Source organism: Calidris pugnax, unplaced genomic scaffold, assembly GCF_001431845.1.
Source record: "Calidris pugnax isolate Ruff unplaced genomic scaffold, ASM143184v1 scaffold20, whole genome shotgun sequence".
Classification (NCBI taxonomy): Eukaryota; Metazoa; Chordata; class Aves; order Charadriiformes; family Scolopacidae; genus Calidris; species Calidris pugnax.
In genome coordinates this window covers 15,258,819-15,283,933 of record NW_015094510.1, presented here as the reverse complement: position 1 = coordinate 15,283,933, position 25,115 = coordinate 15,258,819, and the positions used below count along the sequence as shown (strand labels likewise).

The window sequence follows — 25,115 nt, the reverse complement described above, 5'->3', positions numbered from 1 at the left end:
GACTCGCACGGCGCCAGCGTGGGCGGGACGGTTGTGCGGGGGTCACAATCCATTTTTTATTATTTTTTTTTAGGAAAATAACCGTTTACTTTTTAAACAAAGTCGTCGAAAAACGAGAGGCCGGGAAGCCGCTTCGGGCCCGCTGCCCTCTCAGTCCGCCCAGCCTCAGTCCTCCCCGCCAGGGGGCAGCACGGCCGGTGCCCGCGGGAACCATAGAGTCGCCCCCCCTCCCCCGCGCGGCGGGCGGCTGTCATTGAGGGAGCGGCGCGGCGCGAGCGTTTCCTGCTCCGCCCCGTTCCCTCTGCCCCCCCACCCCGCCCCGTCTCGGTGGTGACGCATGCGCGCCGGGAGGGGCACCTGAGGGCGAAGGGGGGGCTCAGCCATGGCGGCCTCCATCATCTGCAGCCGGGTGTCGGCCGGGCTGAGGGGCAATGGCTTCCGCGCCGCCCTGGGCACCACCACGGCGAAGGTAACGGCCGCTCGGGGAGCAGGGGTGGGCCGGTAGCGGGCAGGGCAGGGCCGGGCCGGCTGGGGGTCACCTGGGGTCGGGGTTGCCCCCTGCGGAGCGGGGGCGGGAGGAACGGCCGCCTCATCCCACTCCCGCCGCCGTCCCGCCCTGCTTCGGCGGCGGGGCTGGCGGTATGCTCGCCTTTGGCATACGTCCCCCCCTCCGCAGCCGCTGCCCTTGCTTGCGGCAGGTCTTCCCGGCGTGGTTCCCTTTTCCTTCTTTTTCAACCCCCCCCTCTCTCCCCCTCCCTTCCCACAACTTGGTTAGAAATCCCGGTGTTTCCATTTCGGCTGTCACCTTACTCATATGAGGGGTGGGGCTGTGCCAGTAAACACTTCTTCCAGCTCGCATCTCCCCAGTTTGTGCTCTTGTTTCTTGTGAAGGCCCTTTCGGGGTATGGTCTTGGTTTTTTGCTTTTTTTTTTTTTTTTCTTTGGCTGCAGAACCCCTGGGAAGTAGTGCAGGAACAGAAGAGAGCTGGGGAGTCTGAGGCGTATACGCTCTCCCTTCGACTTTCTTCTCCTTCCACATATGGAGGAAGGTCGCTTTGAGTTCCCCCTCTCGTGTTACTTGCAGCCTCCCAGGGCCCGGCTGGTCGCTCAGCGCCAAGAAACAGCAGCCAGAGCGGTCAGCACCTTTCACTTGGGGCTCACGCCAAAGGAAGGGGGCCTCCCCTTTGCAGAAGGGATCCTTTGGAGATTAAATAGGCACTGGGGATTCGCCAGCTTGAAATGCCGTAGTAAAGCTCTGGCGCTATCTGCGTGCTTGCTTTATTTAAAATGAACCAAAACCTTAAAAATCCAGCTTATTAGAAACTTCCTAATACGGACCGGCATTTTTTTGTGATGTGGTTTTTTTTCCTAGTGCTTGTGCCAATGGTACGTACTAAAAAAAATATGACAACAAGTGCAAAATTTTCCTTGCATCTAAATTTGTTTTGCAGTCTTTTTGCCTTGAATCTTTCAGTGCTAATCTGTGTCCACGGATTAGCAGAATTCAGTAGGTTTGCTCTTTCATGTGTGTATAAAATTAAGGTCTTGTTCCTCCATAGTGAAATACGAAAAATACAGCAAATGTTTGTCACTTCTGTTGTAAACAATTTTCTTGTTGTGAAATACCGTTACTTAACAAGGTAGCCTTCAGAAACCTATGTTGTCTTAAAGTCCATGAGTAGTTGTTCTTTTTAAAAAGGCATTGCTCATGTAATACCACTTCTGATGTTTTATAATCAAAATCAATTTCTCCCTGAATTACTTTATACAAAATTTCTATCAGTATATTACTTTTGCAAATGAAATTAAGACTCATGCCGCACTGGAACGTCCTGGATTGAATATTAGGCATGTTATATTTTACTTGGTGTTTGAAATGTTAAAGTTAATTTGCATTTTTTGGCAACCCTCTGATTAAGTGTAGGTGTTTGAAATGGGTCATAGCTATTTTTTTCTGTTTCACAATAGTCATATGAAGGCTGAGTAGTCTGTTCTGTAGCAAATTGAATTCACCACGTACAGCCACTGAAGGCGGTGTAACTTGGTTTCTGCTGCCCCTCCTTCCCAGGGCTTAGTTATTAATTTGGCAGACAGAGGCAATCTACAAAAACTTTTGAATTAACTTATTCTGTGTGCTTTTCTCCGTTTTGTTACGCTTCCAAAATTCCTCAAGGTTATTTTCCCTACAGATATATTCCTTAAAGTACTTAAATGCTAACTAAATACTAAAGGGTGTTTTAACTCTTCCGGACCTTGTCAGTGCTAGTAGGTTCACCAGCTCTTTCCCACTGCCTCAGTAAAACCTCACAAAACCCAACACCAGACCTGACATGAATGACTAATGTGGAAGGGTAGTGTACAACAAGTGTAGAATTCAGTGTTCAGGTGTTTGCATTCGTACATTAAACTGAACTTGTTTAATATGTAGACTTTTTTTAACCTAAACAAAGAAGGCAGTTTTTCAAAACACAGTCATGTTCTTTGTTCTTTCTTTTTGTTTTCTTCTTTTTTTTTTTTTTCATTTTTCTTTTCCTTCAGGTACTTGGTGGAAGTCCAGGAATACTCAATAATCATGGATTTCAGGTGCAACAGCAGCAACAGAGGAGGCTGTCGCTACATGAATACTTGAGCATGGGACTGTTGCAGGAGGCTGGCATTTCTGTTCCACACGGACTAGTTGCCAAGACACCAGATGAAGCTTACAAAATAGCAAAAGAAATAGGTATAATATTAAAGAGAACATATACAATATAGGCATGGGATTGATACAAGGTGTAACTACTTTTTCTGTCTTTCCTGGTAAGACATTTCTTGGAGTTCTGAATATACCTTCTCTTTAAGAGAGAATTTCCTGTGAAGCAGCTTTCTTGCAGATTTGAGCATTTACTTTGGAGCTGACATTTCCTTAATTTGAAGTTTTCTAGTGCTTAAGGTTGTTCAGGGCACAAGCACGCAGTGAAATCAGTTAAGTGACCTAGTTTTAAAGACGCTCAGTTGTGTATTGAGACTTGTTTATGAAGCTAGACTGTGTCCCTGAAGTTGCAATAGGTGAGGACTTCATCCTACTCCCATTAGAGGCTGTTAACATATACTCCAGGCACCATTGTCCCCATATCCCTAATGCTGCAGATACTTTTCCTGTAACTTATGAGTCTGGTTTAGAAGGAATGGGGCAGGTATTAATGCAACTACCTAAACTTCTTTGAGATAAGTAATAGACTCTACTTTGTGCAAATCCTAGATTTCTTTTTGCTCTCAAGCAAGGCTAAAGGAAATCTTGTGTGAAGAGCTTCAGTGGTGGTGGTAGGTAAGGTTTCTGTAGTCCCAAGAACTCATATAGGACAGAAGATGCAAAGCATACTTAGCTTTAGGCTGTAGAACAAAAGTAAAATCCTGTTCCTTTGTGAATGTGCTGTTCTGGCAGAATGCAACTACTGCATGCAGGAAGGGAGAACTTTGATGGCTTGTAGTTATACACCAAATTCCTGGCATGTTGATGAAAAAGTGTCCAGTCTCTTTTGCCTAGTGCTTAAATACTTTGAGTTAAGTTTTATTTTTGGACTTGACTTTGCCTATTAATTTGCCACTTTACCTACTGTGTGTCTTAGTAAAATTTTTTGGTTTAATTTGGAAGTAATATAGAACTCAGCTTCTTTAGTTTGAGGCATTAAGACTGATTAATTTTTTTTTTTAGTTTAAAGCTTTTTCTCTCCCTGGAAAAAAACGTAGGCTTATCACACAGTTTTAATGAAGGACACTGCTTGTCGTATTCCACTCCCATATGCAAATGCCTAAATCTCTTTCACCTCCAAATGTATATATTTATAGTAATTCCTGGGGGTAAAGGTTTTGTTAGATTTGTTTCAGTTTCATGTGTAGATTTAATGCAAGAAAAGAGATCTGAAAAAGAAGATAATTTTTTTCTAGGGCAAGTTACGCTGCTTTGTAATGTAGCAGGGAACTGAAAAGCTGCTTTCCCTTCAGATCTGATGTCCCAGAAATTCTGGTATTATCTGCCTGCCTTCTTCATCTTGTTCTCATTAGATAGTAAATGGTAGAAAATGACAACTTCAGTAGTATGAAAGAAAGGTGTTAAATTACTTCTGATCTGAGAATAGTTTAAAATTCAGACCCTCCCCTTTTCTTAAGGGTGAGCTTGTAGCATGATCTGAACTTCTCAAATCGGGCGTACCCTTTTGCTGACATTAATATCTGTACAGACCTCTGGCTGGTGCCGAATGAGACAACCTTTGCCTGTGGCTGTTGACAGCAGGGAAACTCGAAGGTCAGGATTCCTTTGTTTTGTTCCTTGTTCAGAGAGGAGTCCCGTAGCCAATAGGTGTGTCTGACTGCTGGTTTATAGCGCTGCCTCCTCTGGGTGACGTCACAGGTATGCTGTTTATCTGCAGTATGTGACCCTGCGTGATATCTTAGGGGTCAGAAAAATGGAGTTGTGAAGTTTGAGTTGGCATCCTTTAGTAAGCTAGAATAAAGGAATTCAGGGCTTCCGGTCATTGGCCGTATACTTTGTTTAAGTTGGTGCATATTTGATGCTTTGACTTTCTTGAGATGAGGAAGAGAAGACTTCCCCAAAGGAGAACACGCTGAAGGAGCTTGAGTTTTTGAGGCATTGCACAAACATTGTCCAGAACCCATTCTGAATGGTGACAGATTATCCTTTGCTCCAGTATTTTGCATTTCTTTGTTATTGTAGCCATTTCCCCACTATTTTTCATTTAGTATGTACTTAAAGAAACCCAAACCAAATCTCTAGCAGAATGAAAAAAAATCTTGGTCTTTTTTTTTTTGGTCCACCTGCTCATTGTTTGTTTTTGTTGTGTAAGAGTTGTTGCCGGTAGATATGAGACTATCTTTTTCTCCTTTTTATGTGTTAAACTGGTGTTTCAAATGTTTGTCTAAACCATTACAAAGATAGCTGGTAATACTGTGCTTGCTCTGTCTCCCCAGCGCTGACCCATATGCTCCTGATAACCTTTAGTCAGAAACCTGCTCTCTGCAAACTTGAGTTTGGCATTGGTTTTCTTTTCTTTTGCAACTATCTTACTTCAGTTAGAAATGGCTGACTTTTTATCCCACTGTATAACAAATACAACCTTGTCATTAACAGAGATTATCATAGTTCAGCTGTGGCTGGAGCTAAATCAGTGTAAACCTGTAATATGAACAAAGCCAAAGCTTTAACCATACTGAGGATTATCATCACTGCAGTGTAACTAGTGTGGTGGAATCAAGCTGAGGTATACTGATTTTGCAGTTTGTTTTAGAGCCTATTTAGAAGAGTGTTCTAAATATTCTTTGAATAACGAAAATAATGAAATTTGTAAGAATTTAATTTGAAGTTATGCTCATCTGGAGGTCTGAAGTTAGATGAAATGGTCTGGAAGCCAGAAAGTCTCGGGGCTTGGAGAGGAAGCAAGCTTTCTTGTAGTAAATATTTTTCTTCTAAAGACCAAAATGTTCTAAAGAGACCAAATTGTTCACCTATACGTAAAATAATTTTGAAACATATGTGAAGTAAAATACAGTATTTGAGCTTGCATTGTTTTCTTCTCTATAAGATTTTTCTAATATTTTTAAAGGAAACTGAGATAGAATTAAGTGGTGCGAACAACTTTTGAGCAATGATGGTAGATTGCTTCTGGTTTGACTCTTAAGGAAAAAAAATCAAATTCTTTGGCTATTTTTAAATCGCCAAAAATAAATTTGATTCCTGCTGCAGCTATCAGATTTCTGTTCTAGTTGGATTCTGCAAATCATTATTGTTTTGCTTCTCTGTTTTTAAAATCTTTTCTGTTGTTTCATGGGAAGGTTGGCCATTGTAATTATTACAGCATTGGTTTCCATATAGCTTTTTCTTTTCATATTTGTCTGGTTGTTGAGAGACCTCATTGGAACTTGTTGCTTGTCACAAGCAGCTTTTCCTGTGTAAAGAGCTCTCCATCTAATTTAAAGTAAATTGTTATCACATACTGGTTTGTGAAACTTTTTTTTTTTTTAAAAAGAACTACTACTGAGTAAGTCAGTCTCTGATTCAGACCTCGTGAATATCACTACTCACTCACTTTTCCTCCAGTGGTTCACTGTCTCCATTCAAGACCTCCAGATCTCATTTGTGCTGCTGAAAAAATGCTTTCTACACAGAGCTGAGAGGACTTATGTCTGATTAGGTCTTTAAAGAATTTTTTTTTTCAAAAATTAAGAATTTTTAGTTACTTGGGGGCATTGCAATATGTGGCTCTTCATGTTACATGAGTGCCTCACTTAAATTTTGAGATAATGAGCTGAATAAATTCCATTCCAGAGTGTTGATAAGGGGCTGCAGTATGTCTTGATGTTTGCCTCTAAGTTTATGGTTTACTCTTGGCCTATGCGTACATTCCAGCTGGCACTGTGACCAGTGCTGATTCAGAAACTGATATGCATTTGTTATCAAGAACATGACTAATGAACCCAAGGACTATGTTCTTGAAGAACAGATGCTTCATCAGTGTGATTGCAGATAGCTCAGCAGAACACAGTGTTCGAAATGTATAGTACTGCTGTTTAAGACGGCACCTGTGAAAGTGTATCTATTGCTCTAACTGAAGTTTTGATGCTTCCTGACACTTTCCTTTGTTAGCAGTTGTGTGGAAGGGAGTGTCATACTGTATGCCTGTAGAAAAGCCTGCTTTTCTTTTGAAGCATATATTTTAAGAGGGAGTCTTTATCAGAGATTGTAGTGATAGGATGAGGGGTAATGGTTTTAAACTGGAAGAGGGGAGATTTAGATTAGATACTAGAAAGAAATTCTTTACTGTGAGGGTGGTGAGGCACTGGAACAGGTTGCCCAGAGAAGTCGTGGATGCCCCATCCTGGGCGGTGTTCAAGGCCAGGCTGGATGGGGCTTTGAGCAACCTGCTGTGGTGGGAGGTGTCCCTGCCCATGGCAGGGGGGTTGGAACTTGGTGATTTTTAAGGTCCCTTCCAGCTTTAACCATTCTATGATTCTATTTCTATTCCTGATGATTTGTGGGGTAAGACTTCTGATGTGATTAATATCTTGAAGCAGCTTTTGTATTCTGCCAATTTTGTAGGATTTCAAGATAGTGAATCCCATGGCTTTATGCTCATGGCAGACTGTCAATTTTTAGTAAAATAAAACACTGTGCAGAATAGGTGTTGAGAAAACTGAGTCCCTTTCTACATTTCACCATTCTACACCAGAGTTTTTGAAAGGAGACTGAAGGCAGTTGAATCTGCTCCTACTTTTGCTATTGCAGTGAAAGAGATCTAGTCCATCTCCTTATCAGTGTAGTTTATAAGGAATGATCATTTTTTTGGTATGCTTTCTACAGAATGACTCAAGTAATTGGCTTGGCTGTATTCTTGCAGACAGTTTTGTGATTAATAGATGTTTCTTTTCAGACCTTTTAAGGTCTTTTCAATGTTAAGACCTTTTAACTTCTTGTAATGTTGTTATTTTCTTTTTTTCTATCTGTTCCTTAAACATACAACCTCTATCTGTTTAAAAAAAAAAGTAATGCATAAACCTGTTTATATTTATAAATATATTCATTTCGGCTTTGATTTAGTCAGAAACAAAAGTTGGGTACAATGTGTGCAATGAATTTCTTAGGTAAAGTAATAGCTTTTTCTTTATTAGCTCTTCAAAAGAATAGATATTCCAGACACTGTGGCACAAAAGCTGGAATGGTTTTCTCCTCAGTGTATGCCACACCTTCCCTGGTAGTCTGTGATTAATTTTTTTTTTTAACTTTGTTCTGAGTTACACTGAAAATCCACATATGTTGTTTTTGTTCCTAGTACTTCTTGGTTGTTTTGTCATTATCAGTTTTTCCTGTTTGTGAATTAGCTGCTTAACTGTATTAACTGATGTCTGTTAGGTTGTCTGTAGAGTCTGAAGCTCCAGAGCATTTATTCAGATGCTGTAGGACATGGATAATGATCTAAGGTGGCAAATGTGTGCAGATATCTCCTGGGTGTTCTGTAGTTGTCAGTGTTAAGTAGTTTTTTTCCAGTTAGATTCTTGCTTACCTGGTCAAAATCTCTAGATAACCAGCTGTGGTAGTCTAGAAACCAAACATTTACTTGAAATCTGGCAGACATTAGTTTTTTGGCATCTGAAGCTTACTTTTTACTTCAGCCTTTGTTTTCTTCTATAACAATTCACTCTTTTGAAGTTCTAATATCAAAACATCTTGTTAATAATAATTCACTAAAATACCTGATTCAGATTTTGACCGCTGTATTTTTTTTAACTTAAGCTATTGCCAATGACAAACCTGTCTTGTGAGTTGATGGAAAACTTGATGCAGTTGATTAATGTCAGGAAGTATTTATGTAGAAAATAGTATTTTGTAATAGCAAAACATCTTGTTCGCTCTCCTGGCTGATACGTTCCTTTCAGTGAAAATATGAAGATTCCTGGCACGTAATTATTTAAGTAGCCATACTTTTGATTTGCATATGGTGATTCTTCAACCACTCAAAAGTTTCAAATGCTGAAAAAATGCAATTTTGAAGTTAAATTCTAAATAACTATACTTACTAACAAAACACAGACAATATACTCTGAAGAGATTTTCTACCTGTGTTGGTAGAGTTAGGGTTGGCATACTCTCTATGTTGAGACTTCTGTTGATAATACATTATTAGTTACAAGCTCATCTTTTCCCTCCCTAATTCCAGTAAATATAACTGTATTGTTTAAACTTGGGAGTTTTTTATTATATCTGGCACCAAGAAGAAAATAGGTATAAGTTATAAATGGAGAGAGATTCTTTCTGGAACTAAAAACTTTTAAATACAGAGTAGCTGAGGCAAAAGTTGTGGATCTCTGACTCCCAGGGTAACTTTGCAGTTGAATGGTAGTAGAGAACTTGGTTGGCACTTGTGTTATTAACCTGTCACTGCCTTTTACTGTTGACTGTTTTGTCAGAACACATTAGGCTTGCATAGTTATTATGAAGGTGTTTATGATATGTGGAAAGGAGTACTGCTACTACAGTCAATATTGGGCAGAAAAGTGGCAATTAAAGCAATATGACAAAAGTCAGAAGAAGAACATTTTGATAAAATTTGTCTGCGCTAATCATCAGACTTTCTACTTGCACAGAAAACTTGAAGGATACAACAGAACAACAAACCTTCTTGCCTTTTAATAAGTTTATCATAAGATTGTATTTTCCATAGATCGACACGTGCATGCAAGAATAAAGACTTTTTTTCCCAATTTGAAAGCTTAGGTTATGGAATCATAAATTATTCCTTCCAATAAATAAATATTAGTAATTCTAAAAGTGAAGATAGTGCAGTTTCCTGGCTGTAGTACTCTTTCACTATCACTTAATAAACCTGTAGTGTTACTACTGTATAGATTTTTGTTGTGCTGAACAGATAGATGCTAACTCAGTGTTCAGGCACCTGTTCTTATCAGTATCTACTCTTAATTTTCTAAACATTTCCTGATTCATTTCAGGCTCTTTTACTTACATAGATGTTTAGTGCTAACTACCATTAATATGGAAATGCAGCTCTTAACAAATACTTTTTCTGAGTTTTGTGCATTGGTCTGTAGCTTGCTGGCCTGAGATGAGCTGTTCTAAAAGTTTGTTGTTTTGTTCTAGTGTCCTGTGTTAAGGCTTTACAGTTGTGTGTGGTTTTTTTTTTTTAACAACTGCTGAAAGCAGATGTCCTGCTTTCTTTTTTTTTTTTTTAAACAACTGCTGAAAGCAGATGTCCTGCTCACTTCAGTGTCCCTGGGCATGTGCTTGTCACACAGTGCACAGGTTTGCAAAAGTACTGTCTGCTGGATTAGCTTTTGCCTTCAGCAAAAAAAGTCACTCTTTTTCAAGGCTTCAAGGCTTCAATCCTGATCCTGGCACAAGAAAAAGGAGACTGGAGTGAGAAGCTGAGGACAGGAGGCAGGATATGACTGCTGCTGTGGTGTAGTGTTGACTGGCATAAACTGTTCTGACTTCGTACGTGGATACCTGCTGTCTGGCAGAAACTCCTATTTTCTCATTGAAACAAAAGCCTAGCAGTATTTCAAAGCAGTATAAGCAAAATGAAAGCATATAATTGATAATACTGGGTAGAAACCTATGTTAGCTGCTGGTTTCCAATTTTTTTCTTGTGTTACCATGTATCAGCAGACTGGAGTGAGAAGCTGAGGACAGGAGGCAGGATATGACTGCTGCTGTGGTGTAGTGTTGACTGGCATAAACTGTTCTAACTTCATACGGGGATACCTGCTGTCTGGCAGAAACTCCTGTTTTCTCATTGAAACAAAAGCCTAGCAGTATTTCAAAGCAGTATAAGCATGAAATGTTACATATATACATGCTAGTTATAAGCATGAAAGTACACAATTGATAATACTGGGTAGAAACCTATGTTAGCTGTTGGTTTCCAAATTTTTTTCTTGTGTTACCATGTATCAGCAGTTCTCTGCTGTGTCAGATTTTCTGATACTGTTGCAGCTGTAAGGCGACAGATGAGGTGTGTGGCCAAACGTTTCTGTCCTCTAATTTTAGGGTCACTTCAGGAGCTGTAGGTAAAAATGCTTATTGAACAATAAACTTTCTGCATGGGTTAAGTTAAGGTTTTCTTGGGACATGCTATCTTAACTTTTAAGTACATCTATGCAGTTAATTGCTTGTAAACATAGCTGGTCACATAACCCTTGAAGCGTTATGCATTTATGCAATCAAACAGCTAGTTTGCTTGCAGTGCTGTAGGAAAACAAATTACAAATCATTAATATCCTGCTCATTTGATGTCACAATCCTTGCATACTTTCACACAAGCAATAGTCCAATGACAACTTTGTTATTGACAAAACTGATTGCAAAAAGTTTAAAGTTGTTTCTCACACGCTTTTTTCGTATGTCTTTATATGTTGCCAAAGCGTAATTGTGCATAATAATTAAATTCTTAAGAAATAGCCTATGGGATCAGGGCAGTGGTGCATCTAGCTCAATACTCTGCCTCTCATGGTGGCAAAAGAACATGCTGTTTAGGGAGATTGCTAGCCTGGGTATTTTCTGCAATTCATACCCCTCATTTCCTCCCAGCATTCGTAATTGTTGTTTTAGGAATATCAGAAGGAACATCTCTGCCCAGTTTCTTTTGAATATCCTATTCTTCCTTCATGTCTGGTTGCAGCCTTCACTGTCTTCTGTGCAAATAAGTGTCTTTTTTTCTTGCACCTTTTAAAAACTGATTTCCTTTGGTTGGTGGCTTTTATTTTTGGCTGGTGTAGAGCAGGAAAGGGATTGCATGGTATATGCGTAGTTGTGTGTTCTTGCTCTGTCCCTCACTAGGTATGGCTAAAGACAGTAATCAAGTTCTTGCTTTGTTTTGGTAGATTTAAAGAAGTACCAAGCTTTGTTAGTCCCTTCTTGTAAGGGAAGCTTTTTACTTCAGTGATCACCCTATAACTAGTCTTTCCCATTGAAAATTACTTTTATGAGCATGTCTGGAGCTAAACGTAATATTCCAGCTGAGATCTTACCAGAGCTTTAGTCAACACCCAGTTCTGACTTGTTCAGATTCTGGTCTTTATTGCTAGCAGGAGCAATCTCTACAAAGAAGATGCCTGTGGGTGAACTTCATGGCTTTCCTGAAATATTCTCCATAGAAGCAGCTTTCACCATCGGGACTTAGTGTAGGAGATGAAAAGTAAGGTCAAGAAATAGGACCCTCTCTTCTGAAGTTCCTAGTGGACTGTAAGTTAAATGTCTTGGTCTTGATTACTAAGTTCTTTGCCAGATATAAAATTTCCCTAGAAAGCTCAAAATAGTAAAATAACGCTGTGAATTTTGTTTTAAATCTTAAATCCTTGAGTCACTTCAGAGCCTTGTGAAGGAGCCCAGGTGGATCCTCTGTGAACAAGGGAGCAAATGTGGTTGGTTGGGGTTTTTTTTAAATCTCTTCCCAAAAAACAAAGTGTTTTACTATTTTCCTCTGTCTTTTATACTGTCACTAAAAAGTTATGCTCCTCCAAATTTTGTGATTGTCCATACATACAAGGTAAATAGTTTTCAAATGGATGAAACTGTCCTTATTTTTAAGCTCACCTGTTGGAGTATGTGGCTTCATTTATCCATGAAGCTAGTATTTATAATCTTATTCATACATGAGGCTTAGTGTCAATGCAAGCTTTGTACTTAAAGCAATTGCATAAAAGTTGAGACTTGTTTTGTGTGGCTTCTATAAAGCATGTTAACTTTACCTGATTGCCAGTACTTAGTAGTTACCAAAAAATAGTTATCTTCAGGATCTGAATTAAATATTAGATAATAGACTATAGTAAATCAACATATACTTGCATGTGTATAATGGTCATACTTCTTGTGCCAACAAACTTCATATCAGTTGATTGTTCAAAGATCTGTTGTTGAGTAGACAGTCAAGAAGTAAAATCTACAAGTAGCTAGTTGGGGAGTAGTAACTTGAGCATTCCCTTTGCTTATAGCCACCCTCATTTGTGATATTATGCAAGTTTAATTTTAACTGGCCAGGCAAGATGCAGGTCAAAATAGGAATCAACACAACTCTTTTGTGTCTGCCATAATCTTTTTCAGTATGCATAGCAGCTAGTTTTGCTCAAGTATTGTAATTTTTCTTAGGCTTTTCCATTATTTCCTTTTCACATCCAAGAGAACAGCAAGTTCTTACTTTGCTTGGAAAGACTAGAGTGGCTCAGTTACATAATCTTTTCCAGTATGCATGGCAGCTAGTTTTGCTCAAGTATTGTAATTTTTCTTAGGCTTTTCTATGGTTTCTTTTTCACATCCAAGAGAACAGCAAGTTCTTTCTTTGCTTGGAAAGACCAGAGTGGCTCAGTTAATGGTGGCATGAGTTAAAAATGGGATGTGCCGCACAAATGTGAATGGGGCAGCTCAAACATCTTGCAGTCTAGCTGCTCTCTGCAGTGCATTCAGCGTAACTGAACTTGAATAACAACTCAGGGCTTTGTTTTTCTTCCTTTATCACCTTAAATGACTTGATGAACTTTTTTCTTTGCTTTTTGTCTTTCAATGATGCTTCAGAATATCAGTTGGATTTTGATTACATTCTCATACCTCACTTTTTAAACACAAATGAACGGTCTTCCCTACCTAGAGGAATATTTTGTAAAGGTTTTTTAAACAGTTAAAACCCTCTAAAGGGCTTACTCTGCCTACTTTGGGAAAGATAGTGGATTTGTTTAGGCCTCTGATTTCTGCAAGCACTTCAGCTTATGTGTCAGTGCTTTGCTGAATGGAAGCCATAGTGGACCTGCCTGACTTGGGTAAGTGCCATAGTTACCTAGCGTTGCTGAGAAGACAGTGGTTGCAGATGCAGAGTATTAGTACTTCATTGAGGAAAATCTTGGGTTATGGTGTGTCAGATACTCAATTTCATCTTGCTAGGAGTCTGTGAGATACTAACCATTTCTTACTGGGTGCTTAATAATTTGTGATTCAAACATGTTAAAAATATATCGGAACGCTCAAAATGTCAACACTTTTGGATATGAACTCACCAAGGTTTGCACACAGGACAGCCTAAAGCTGCAATTTGTGGATGGTTTGAGACTTTTGGAACCTCTGTGAGTTACAATGCAGTCTTTGATTCACATATTTCTGTGTTGAATTGGGGGTGTGGGGGTGGAGAAGGGCAGATAAAATGAAAAGAGTCCTTATTATTCTACCTGGTACAACTTGTTTTAGTAGTCACAGATGACAAATTTTGGGTTTTCTTTCATTCTAGGTTCAAAGGATCTTGTGGTAAAAGCACAAGTTTTAGCTGGTGGTAGAGGAAAAGGAACATTTGAAGGTGGCCTCAAAGGAGGAGTGAAAATAGTTTTTTCGTAAGTCGTTTCTAAATTATCTGACCAAGTGGAAAAACTTCAAAGTTTCACATTATGAATTGAACCTATTGCTTATTTTAAAACCAGTGTTTTAATTATTAACCTTAAAATAACAAAAAATAGATAAGAGGTTTTTTTTTTAAGCTACTTCTGTTTTTCCAGCGGTTTCTTTGTCACATTCTGAGCTTCTTTTATTCTAGTCCAGAAGAAGCAAAAGACATCTCCTCCAAAATGATTGGAAAGAAGTTGTTTACCAAGCAGACAGGAGAAAAGGGCAGGATATGCAATCAAGTGTTTATCTGTGAGCGCAGATATCCCAGGAGAGAATACTATTTTGCAATAACAATGGAAAGGTCTTTTCAAGTGAGTAATATTAGAAATAGAAGTAAACTAATTAACTTGTTATAGCTGAATTTGAAAAAAAAAAAAGACAAAACTGTTTGCTGGTTTCTTGCTTTTGAGAATTAGAAATATAAATGTGCTAAACTTTGTTTCCTAGTATAGTTTCTGACTATATGATTGCCTTAGTGTTTAAATGCTTTAAAAATGTAATGCTACAATTTAAGGAATAATAAATGAGTATTGGTAGCCTCCACTGAAGTTGAGTCATTATGGCTGAAGGGGAGATGGATAGCATGAGGGGGTTATATTTATTTTCATTTTTCGTTTGCACATATCTACCAGATGCCCATACCAGAGTTTAATTTAAAAATACAGCTGTATGTATGTGTGTACATGTATGCAGTATTTAAGAGTGTCAGGGACAAGATAATTAAAGTCTTTTGGAAGAGCCAGTGGTCTGGATAAATCCAATATCCTTTTTCTCCAATGTGTGGAGGTTGTTGGAGGTGCACAAGTGTGTCCCTCAATTTTGAGCGTTCTCAAAAGAAGATTTGGGCCTAGAGCTTTCAGGAAGATGAAAGCCACAGTTTCTCCTGCCTGTATGTTCTGTATGTGTGGGTATGTAGTTTCTTAGGCTACATTTCAAACCCAGTTACTGAAATGTGTCAGTGTATTTTCTGACAGGCTAGCGTTTCATTATGGAGCATAGAGCCTGAATTGATAAATAAAACAAATAATAAAACAAAGCCAGGGTAAATAATAAAACAAAGCCAGGGTAAAGCAGTTATTTATTGGAACTTCATTTTCTGAAGCTCAGCAAAAACTGAGTTTGGTCTATCCAGATGCTTAAGAGTTTGCAGAGGTACTCCTCTTGGTAATTAGAGGAGTATCTTTGGGATGAGTATGAAGTAATTTTCTGTGGAGGAATGAGGAAACTAGTGTTACTGTTCCATTTTTTCATTAGGTGTTAAATATTAGGTGCAAAATTAGGTGTTAAATATTGTATTTGTTCCTTCCTTGTCCTCTGTAGTGTTCTTTCTGATAAGAAAGCATTAGTTGTATTGGGTTTTAGTACAATTATGTCACTTGGGCACCTACATTCTGTTGTACTCTATTATAGAGCAGGGAAGATCTAAATGTTACAGCACATACCCCAGATTTACCACAAGGTGGCATTAAAATACTGTAAATGGCTGGATTTTCTACTCTTAAAATTCTGTAAGCAAGCATCCTTATGGAAATTAAAATTCACTGTAACTGATTTAAGTAAATTAGATAAAGAAAGGAAACATATTTTCCTGACTTGTTCTTGCTCTTGTATAAACAAATAAATCTTATTAGTGTGTATTGAGCATAACTGTGGGGATGATTGTCTTTTGGTACAGATGTGCTTTGTTTTCACTGCTGACTTTATAAGTCATGCTTCTAGATGTGCTAATAATTGCTGTAACTTGTCTATGATGCTTCTGATGAGGAAATGCCTTTCAAAAAAGAAGTATGAAAGTTGAATAGGATACAGTGTGTATTCCTGATGTTGTTGCAAATTTCTTCCTTTAAAGGGGAAAAAAGGTCTGTAAAATTGTCAGTTGAAAGTGGAACTCGATATCTTGAGTGTTATCCACCAATTGGGGCAAGACTTCTTATATTTTAAGCAAAACTGTTCACTTTGGTCAATTCTGTGGAATGATGAGTTATTTTTATAATATGTTTGTAGGTTCCTGACTGTTCAGGATATGAATATCCAGAAATGTTCATTGCATCGAACCTTGCTATTAGATGTAGGATAATTCACTATCTATATGTTTCCATTTGGAAGGATGGCTATGGGAGTGGTGTGGTTACTAAGCATGTTCTCTGAACCAGTGTCACACTTCCTGTATTTAATTGTCAGCAGCTATAAGGCAGTTTAATGTTTAAGACCTGTGCTGATATGAAATGCTGCCTTGGTATGCTAGCTGTCATAATCCATGCGTGGGTGGTGATAAAGGAAGATAGGCTGGAAGTGAATATAGGAGAGATGGGGAGGAACTCTTTATCAGGGAGTGTAGCAATAGAATGAGGGGTAATGGTTTTAAACTGAAGGAGGGGAGATTTAGACTGGGTATCAGGAAGAAATTCTTTACAGTGAGGGTGGTGAGGCACTGGAACAGGTTGCCCAGGGAAGCTGTGGATGCCCCATCCCTGGAGGTGTTCAAGGCCAGGCTGGATGTGGCCTTGAGCAACCTGCTCTAGTGGGAGGTGTCCCTGCCCAGGGCAGGGGGGTTGGAACTCGATGGTCCTTAAGGTCCCTTCCAACTCTAATTATTCTATGATTCTGTGATTTTATGTGTTTACTATAAACTGGAGGACTGTTCCCTTGAGGAGAGATTTTTTTGGTTCCATCATAGCGTGTCCTTGATGCTTTTGTTATGATGTAGGTATTTTTTTTTAAAAATCTTTGATGCAAATGTAACCGATTCTGGTTTCTTAATTTCTTTCATTATTGAATTGAGTGCTCTTTTGTCAGAACTCTGTGACATACTTTCAGTGATGGCTATAGTTGTTGAGCTTTGTGATGCTACGGAACAGGAATAGTTTGCAGTAATTTGTCACTACGTTCTGCAGACCTAGATTTGTCCTTGGAATTGGAGCGTGGTGGAATGTATAAATGAATGCCTGGCATTCGATGTGTGTTTGTGTAGGGGTGAGTGGAGAAGGGGGAGAAGAGAAGGCTGTTCTTTTTCTGCTGACAACCTAGAAGACAAAATGCATACGATTGCTAAGTTGAATATTTCTATCAAAATTTAAAATGAGTGTGTCTGTGTGAATTGCTCTGTTGCTACAGTGTATGCAAAGGAAAGTTTTCATTGTTAAAAGCAATTGGAACCAACATACTCCTTAACATTTGAAAAGTATTAAAAGATTTTATATAGATATATTGAATAGATAGTAACATTTTCCTCAGAGCATACAAAATACCCAAATCAAAAAAACTTCCAAATAACAACAAGGTTTTATTGCTGTGAGATATCTTATGAGAAGAACTAAATGTCAATATTGTGTTATAAAATTACTTATGCTATTTTTTTTTCCTCTTTTTGTTCTAGGGTCCTGTGCTGATAGGCAGTTCTCAGGGTGGTGTTAATATTGAAGATGTTGCTGCAGAGAATCCTGATGCGATAATTAAGGAACCCATTGATATAGTAGAAGGCATAAAAAAGGAGCAAGCTGTTAGGGTAATTGTTAATGTGGAAAAGTACACATTAGTGAGGATGGGAGGGTTGCTTCTAAATTTTGTGAAGTGTGCATTCAACCTGCTGAGGTGTCTTAAACCCTTTTTACATTTTGAAACAGATTTGAACTAGATATTTTGAACTAGATATTTTAAGTATTTTCAAGTGATAGTCAATGTAAATCTAACTTTGCACGGCAGTGCTTTATCTAGCTTTTATATTGCTTTGTAAAGGCATAAGATGATGACTTTTTATAAGTTCTTTTTTAGGATAAGTGCAGTGTTTTGTATTGAAAACAATATTTTCAAACCCAGGAGTGAGTTCTTTTCCAGGAAGACAGGAAAGGTTCAAAACCTACAAATTCAATTGACACTGAAATGATAGCTAAACTGGGACATTCCTAATTTGTAACTAAATCAAACCCCATCATCAGTTAGCTGACAACCAATCTTTTCCTTTCAGCTTGCCCAAAAAATGGGATTTCCTGCTAATCTGGTGGATGAAGCAGCTGAAAATATGATCAAGTTATATAATCTGTTTCTGAAATATGATGCTACCATGATAGAAATAAATCCTATGGTGGAAGATGCATCAGGCGTTGGTAATGTTTTTTCTTCATATTCTTCATGTAACAGCATGTTGTAAAGACGTTGTAAATGTAAGTTAGTTGTTTTGCACTACTAAAACTTTAGCTGGATACAGCAAGTGGACTTAGCATTAACATGGTATGTTGAAAAAAGAATTTAATAAAGCATATAAATTTGAGAATCTAAGCACAATAGATATCTGCTCTTAATTGTTACGTAGGATCTCAAGTTTAAATAGCTTCCTTTTTAAATAATTTTTTATTTATTTAAAAAGAACATCTTCCATTCTTGAATGTTTGGCTGTCCAGTATAAGATGTTCATGGAAATTAGGTCTTTTCAAAATTCATGAATTGAAACTTGAGCCATCTTACGTATTCAAAGTTGTTAATGAAAAGGTCACTGGAATAGTACCACATTCTAGAAATCTCCTGCCTTTACTACTTGGGTATCAGAATTACTGAGTAAATTTAATGTTGGATGTATTGAAAGACTGTAGGTGTTTAAATGATATCTTGATATTTATCAGGTTTTTATCATATTCAGTTGCAGAATAGTTGATTAATATTCAATCACAGCTAATTCGTGTCTCACCTGAAAATAAATCTGTGGAGAATGTTTAAACTTGCACTCGGGTGCAGCAATTTTTTTTAATCAAAGCTTACAATTACTGCTACTGGGGTTTTTTGTTTGTTTTTTAAAGAATACTGCTTGAATGAACAGTATGGAGCAATCTCTTCCATCTGTTTCTTGTGCCTTGTCATTTTTATATCATCTGTAATGAGGGGTAGAAGTGAAGTCTTACATTGGTACAGACAGATATTTAGTTCTGATATAAAGAATATCCTAGGTTTTCCACTTCACCTGCTATATCTAAGTGAAATTTAGTTTTGTGTGTATTGTTCTGATGCCTTTTCTTCCCACTCAGATTTTTTTCATTGTGTTTCTGTGTGCTTGCATGCATGCATGCACACTATATATGTAATCTAAAGGAAGAAAACTAAGAGAGATTTGAAAAAAACGACCAAACAGAAACCTTCTGTAGGAATTAATTTTATGCTAATTACTGACACATAATTTGGCCAGATTTATCAAACAGCTTTGTTGTAAGTTTCTTTGTTTTCAGAGTATCTCAAGAAATACAGTTATTTTCCCTTTTTGTGCATTTAAAGTGACTTAACTGATTGCGTGGATGAACTGGAGAGAATCTTGTATTTATATGCAGTGTTAAGTGTGTCTTTTCAGTAAACTGTTTCAAGTTTGGACTGCGTGAGCAAGCTGCCAAGTTTGACTTAACATATTTTAACATGTTCATGTAGCAGTTGAGCTATTATTCCAGTATTAAATGATGGGTTGTTTTTTTTCCTTTCAGTGATGTGTATGGATGCAAAGATAAACTTTGACAGTAATTCCGCCTATCGTCAGAAGAAGATCTTTGATATGCAGGATTGGACACAGGAAGATCAAAGAGACAGGGATGCTGCGAAAGCAGATCTTAACTATATTGGATTGGATGGAAACATAGGCTGTTTAGGTATGTTCTATGTAATGAATTTTAAATGGCCTGATGGATTTATAAACTGAATTCCTAAATGTTATCTTTATTCTCATATAGTCAATGGTGCTGGTTTAGCTATGGCCACAATGGATATAATTAAACTTCACGGCGGAACTCCAGCAAACTTCCTTGATGTTGGTGGTGGTGCTACAGTGCAGCAAGTGACAGAAGCCTTTAAGCTTATTACCTCTGATAAAAAGGTGAGGGGAGAGTTGGCATATCAAGGTCCTGCACGGTGGTAAAACAGGCTATGATTTGAAAGACAACACTTAATGCATGTTCTGCAGAAAACATGTTTATAAGCATAGAATTAAAAAGGGAAGAAAACTGAGATGTTGGCTTAATTTTGGTGCCTCTGGCCGTTTTTAACGATGAATGTTGTCATTGATTCTGTAGGTACTGGCTATTCTAGTAAATATTTTTGGTGGCATTATGCGATGTGATGTGATAGCCCAAGGCATCGTTATGGCAGTAAAGGATTTGGACCTAAAAATACCTATTGTGGTACGGTTGCAAGGTGAGTGTGCTTCAATACTTGTTAAATACATTTCTGTCCATATTGACAAATTTTCTTGAGTTTAATATATTATGTAGTGAGTTGCCTATTAGCTGGGGACTATGAAAAAATAAGACAAACCTTGAATTTAGCTGTTGAGGATTGGCAAGTTAATAAAAAGAGATTTATAAAAGCAGAAGCTTTTATAACTACTAAAGCTGTTGTATTATTGGTTTATTCACTAACTTAGTTTTGGAACAGGCTTCTTAGAAAATATGAGAATACTCTGGTAGTAGTAATCTCCCGTTCAATAAGAGTGGCATTTTATCTGTTTCTTAAGGTACAAGGGTTGACGATGCCAAAGCTTTAATAACAGCTAGTGGCCTCAAGATCCTTGCGTGTGATGACTTGGATGAAGCTGCAAAAATGGTAAGAGCTGGTTACAAATATTCTTTGCAGAACATAGTGTCTATTGCAGAATATTGAAAAGTTGAAACTCCATTCAATCAACTAAAGGTAGCATAGGATAAATCACAGTGCCAGTTATGATCAGGGCCTGAAGCAAATGTTTTACAAGTTAATGAGTGTATTTTCTAAGTACAAGAACTATGTAGTCAAAAGCTGTTATATCCCAGAAATTTTTGTGTTTGGGACTTTTTTCTTGCCCCTCACCCCCTCTGAAAAGCAGGTTTAAAAAAAATCCCAACATGTTAATGACCAGTCACTCTCCTTGGTGGGGGAATGGCAAAGAGCTTAGCCTTATTAATTGAAAAAAAATACTTAAATTGAGGTAGCTGAAGAATGCAATGTAACACTTCATTTGACAGAGCACTGTATTTCAGTGTGCATGATTAAAACAAAATTGAGTTGAACATCCTGTAGCCTCATAATGTAGTTAGATGCTCAGGCATTCGGGCAGCGTGGTTGTGATGGTTTTCTTTGTTTTGCTTTGCTTTGTTTCCTGGGGTTGAAGCTCTGGATTGCTTGGAGGAAGAGCTTGCTTAGCTTGACAGTATGGCTCTCTGTCTTAATGAATAGTATTAAATCCTGCTAGGCTCATCAAGCTTTAGTTAGGTCAGTGGTAATTTTCCCTAGCAGTACATGTGGGTCTTGAAGCTATACATCTATGTAATACATCTTCTAAAGCTGCTGCTGAATCTAAAGTTCTCAGCTGAATCATGGAGCCATGCAAATGGTGTTAAAATTAGTTTTGTAATCTTAAAATACCTTTATCTTTAGAAGCACTTCTTAAAAGGGTTATAATTGTTTTTGTGTATTGCCTATAGGTAATTCCTTAAACAGGTTTATGTAAGATGATGCCATGAGTGGGATAAACAAATGGATGAGGATAGATTGGAGTAATAAACTGAGCATTTGAAACAGTGATTATAACCAGTGATGTGAAAAGTTTGTTTGTTTGTTTTTTACTTAAACATTCAACAGATGTCTGTAAATTACTCTAACTAGTATTTTAGGTGCTTTTGAAGTTGGGTAATGTGGACACGAAAAACATACTGCGAATGTGTAGCCACAGTGAAGATTAAAATGTTTGATCTGGAAAAAATCAGAGGGCATCCAGTGGATTTTCTATTGGGGGGAACTTATAGTTCTGAAGCTTTTTTGTGTGTAAAGAACCGTTTAGTTATAATATTTGATTATTAACATTTCCTCTCTTCCCCCTCCCCCCGCTTAAGATTTTGCTGATAATTTCCTGGCATTATTTTGCTTAAAAAGATTGGTCCAGCTCACTCAAGTTTGGATTGTTTTGATGTTAAGTCTCCTATTTTCTGTTTTTCAGGTGGTGAAACTCTCTGAAATAGTAAGCTTAGCAAAACAAGCTCAGGTGGATGTTAAATTTCAGTTGCCAATTTGATCTGAGAAATGCCATGCCGATGTCTAACATGTTCTCTGAAATACTGTGTTCTGTGGGATATTTTTATTTTTTTTCTTTTTTTTGTGTGGAGGTTTTGATTGTTTGACAGGCGCACAAACTGAAGTACCTGGTCTTTAATGTTAACATTCGGAATGGTCAGAGTTCTTGTAAAAAGCGTGTATTGCTGATCTTTAGTCCTCCTTAGTTATTGTTCTCAAGCCTCCAGCTTTTGCTGCAGAATGTCACTTGCAATATACTTCTGCGTTGTCCAAAGTAAAGCTTCTGGTTGAAAAATAATTATTCTGAATAAATTCTGAAGTTACTTTACTTGTAAATTTGTATTAGCCTTGTTTAAAAGTAAATATGACTAGATTATCTAGTTGTCCATGTGGAGAAATGTATTGAAACGGTATTTTATATTGGAGACAGTTGTACTTAGCAGTATAATGGACATGAGCAAACCAATCATTATTTATGAACAGGTGCATTTGAACTTGATCAGAAACATTTTTATAGAAGTGCTTCACTGAAGTGGCTGGTAACTCTTCTGGACAACGTGTTTAATCACTACAAAATATACTGTAGCACTTAGATTTTCACGATTTCCGGTCCTTACAAAACAAGCATCGTGTAGTTTTATATATGAACAAGCATTTACCAAACTTCAAGGAGACAGAATACATAAAGAATTAAAATGTCTATTGTACATCGCTAATAAATTGTACATTAATAAAATGTCTCTCCAAACTTCTACTGTCTTTTTCTTTGTCACCGTTTTTGATACATGGCATATGCTCATGGATTAAACCAGAATTTAAGATAGCAAACTAAAAGCTTTTTAGGAGTAAGTTTACAGTAGCACATACGTTAATTTTTTTTTTCCTCCTTGAATTGCATTGCATGAATAAAAACCTGTGAACTCACGCTGTGTTGAAAAGCTTGGACAGATATCATACATATAACATCTTACTAAAGTGGCCACAACTGATCTCTGCACAAACAAGTATGCAGGAAAATCTTGCTGTTTAGGGGAACATTGTTTTTACTAACAAATCCACTATTAACCATAAATTTTTGTCACTTTACAATACTGTTGATTTTGCCATTACATAGACCTTGGATAATGATCCGTTTACCACTTAGTTTCCAAATGATGTTAAATTACCATAACTCATGTTTTGTTTGTATTTTGTAGGGGTTTTTTTTTGTTTAAAATGTTATTTTCTTGGCTAATGATAGCATAGTTTAATCAGGAAATAATGAAGACTTCCCATTTTGAAATTTCACCATAGAAATTCATATAATCATGAACTAAGGGCTTAAAAGCCCTTATGAGATGTGGGCAACCTTACAGTCAATCACACATTTTTGAGGTAGGTAGGGTGATAAATGAAGAAACTTTACACTCGTGTGGTGTATTTCAGTAGTTTTTTGGTAGCACTAAAGAAAATCAGCAGAAATTAAACTCACTCTGAACTGAAACTGGATTATTTTCAATCCTACTTGGTCTCTCATGACTGATCACTATGGACTGTTGATCCAGCATGGTAAATTGGGCTTGTGGGTATGTTTGGAATTGCTTTTATTCAATGGCCTTGAATGGATTTGCAGAGGTAAATAGTTTGAATAGATTTGTTAAGCATTGAATAATTTAGATCATGCTAGAAATTAATTATATTAAGGTTATTTTTTACTTTTAAAATGGAATGATAAAGTTCCAGGTTCATAAGGAGGTAATTTTTTTTTTAACATATCTAAACATACTAGCCTAATTCTTTCTAAATTGGAGGGAGGAACAATAAGACAAAAGTGACTTGATGTTGTGAAAAATGACAAATGGAAGTGGTATTTTGGTGCAAGTGCTGGACTGGCGTGGAGGCAAAACTGGATCCTGTTGTTGGTCCAGCATTTCCTTGTACCCTGTTTGAGCTGCTCAATGTAGTTGAGTAGGGGAGAGGGAGCCAAGGCAAAGTCAATTCTGTGAATATGAAATACCAACGTTCTCAGTAACGTGTTCAGAAGTGACAGACTTGACACAAAGCAGTGTTTTGCTGTTAAGGTAATTCTAAAGCCCATAGTATTCCTTTAAGGAAGGACAAAGAATAGGTGTGGGGTAGGAAGGTGGCTCCATACAGTTTCCTGACCAGAGCTTTTAGAATGTAGCAAATCACTCTTAATGCTAAAATACCAATCTGTAGAGTGGAAGATAGTTGCTTTAAAGTTATTTCAGCAATGCTTATGGCTTTGTAATGAAAATACTTCCTCATTGGGAAGAGTTGAGTTTCCCTTTAAGGGGGGAATACGGTGTCACAGATAGGGAGGGAGGGTGGCATGGGAGAAGTGTGAACAGGAACATGAAGGACCATGATCAGGATGGCATATATATAGGTGGCAGGAATGCCCTTTTCCTAAGATTGGAGTCTGGAAATACCATTTCTATTTATTCCACTTGATAAAGAAATGGAATTAGTGATTGACTGATTTGTGTTAAGTGTCTTGAAACTAAGTAGGCATTTGGAGATTGCTTTAATTAACAGGGTACTAGAGCACTATAGGATCTTTTAATTACGTGTATATTTTAATCGTTCTTCAGACTCTTTTGCTTAGATCAAAGTATGTTGCAACCAAGGAATGTTGATCCATCTGGTGTGTAGTTGATAATTTAAAGGTCCAAAGCTGATGGAGGAATGATCTGAATCTACTTAAAGCCGTATAAACAACCTCCTTACCCATATTGCAGTATTAACGATCAAAGATGTGTAAGAATGGAAACTTACTAAAATTAGTCTATACAACCAAAAGCAAAATTTCTAACAAACTAAACAAAGCATGAAAAATGTGTAAACAACTTCTTCCAGATAAGAACTTCAAAGAGACAGGAATTTTAATGGCAGTAAAAGGAGTTTATACTAGATGACTTGCTGCCTTTTGATGCGGTTCTTATCAATGCAGAGTTTTGTAACTGTTATGAGATATCATAAAAGCAAACGTCTTTTTGTAAGAATAGTGTAACCACTACCAACCTTCAGATTCAGAAGTCAGCTGTTCTTGGGTTCCACAGCTACCTCAAGTGTTAGACTTGTGGCATGTTGTGGCCAACATGCTAAAAGGCTGCTCTGGTGGACGTTAAAAGTGAATCTTATCCCAGAAGTATTCAAAAATATTGTATCAT

General features: G+C 37.7%; 1 protein-coding gene across 1 annotated transcript; it reads left to right on the top strand.

Annotated features, from left to right (window-relative positions):
- Nucleotides 1–320: 320 nt before the first annotated feature.
- Nucleotides 321–22,693, top strand: SUCLA2 (succinate-CoA ligase, ADP-forming, beta subunit). Its single transcript, XM_014966081.1, has 11 exons — nucleotides 321–469; nucleotides 2,538–2,721; nucleotides 13,778–13,877; nucleotides 14,078–14,240; nucleotides 17,306–17,434; nucleotides 17,894–18,032; nucleotides 19,389–19,550; nucleotides 19,632–19,774; nucleotides 19,971–20,091; nucleotides 20,411–20,499; nucleotides 21,869–22,693. Exons 1-11 carry the CDS (start codon nucleotides 383–385, stop codon nucleotides 21,941–21,943), a joined length of 1,392 nt encoding a protein of 463 aa, XP_014821567.1. The 5' UTR covers nucleotides 321–382; the 3' UTR covers nucleotides 21,944–22,693.
- The last annotated feature ends 2,422 nt before the right edge of the window (nucleotides 22,694–25,115 follow it).

Bases quoted from the DNA above. Each gene is read 5' to 3' on its own strand.
- SUCLA2 (XM_014966081.1), top strand. From the start codon at position 383: ATGGCGGCCTCCATCATCTGCAGCCGGGTGTCGGCCGGGCTGAGGGGC. The intron at 470-2,537 runs GTAACGGCCGCT...CTTTTCCTTCAG, and splicing joins TGGGCACCACCACGGCGAAG to GTACTTGGTGGAAGTCCAGG. The intron at 18,033-19,388 runs GTAATGTTTTTT...TTTTCCTTTCAG, and splicing joins GGAAGATGCATCAGGCGTTG to TGATGTGTATGGATGCAAAG.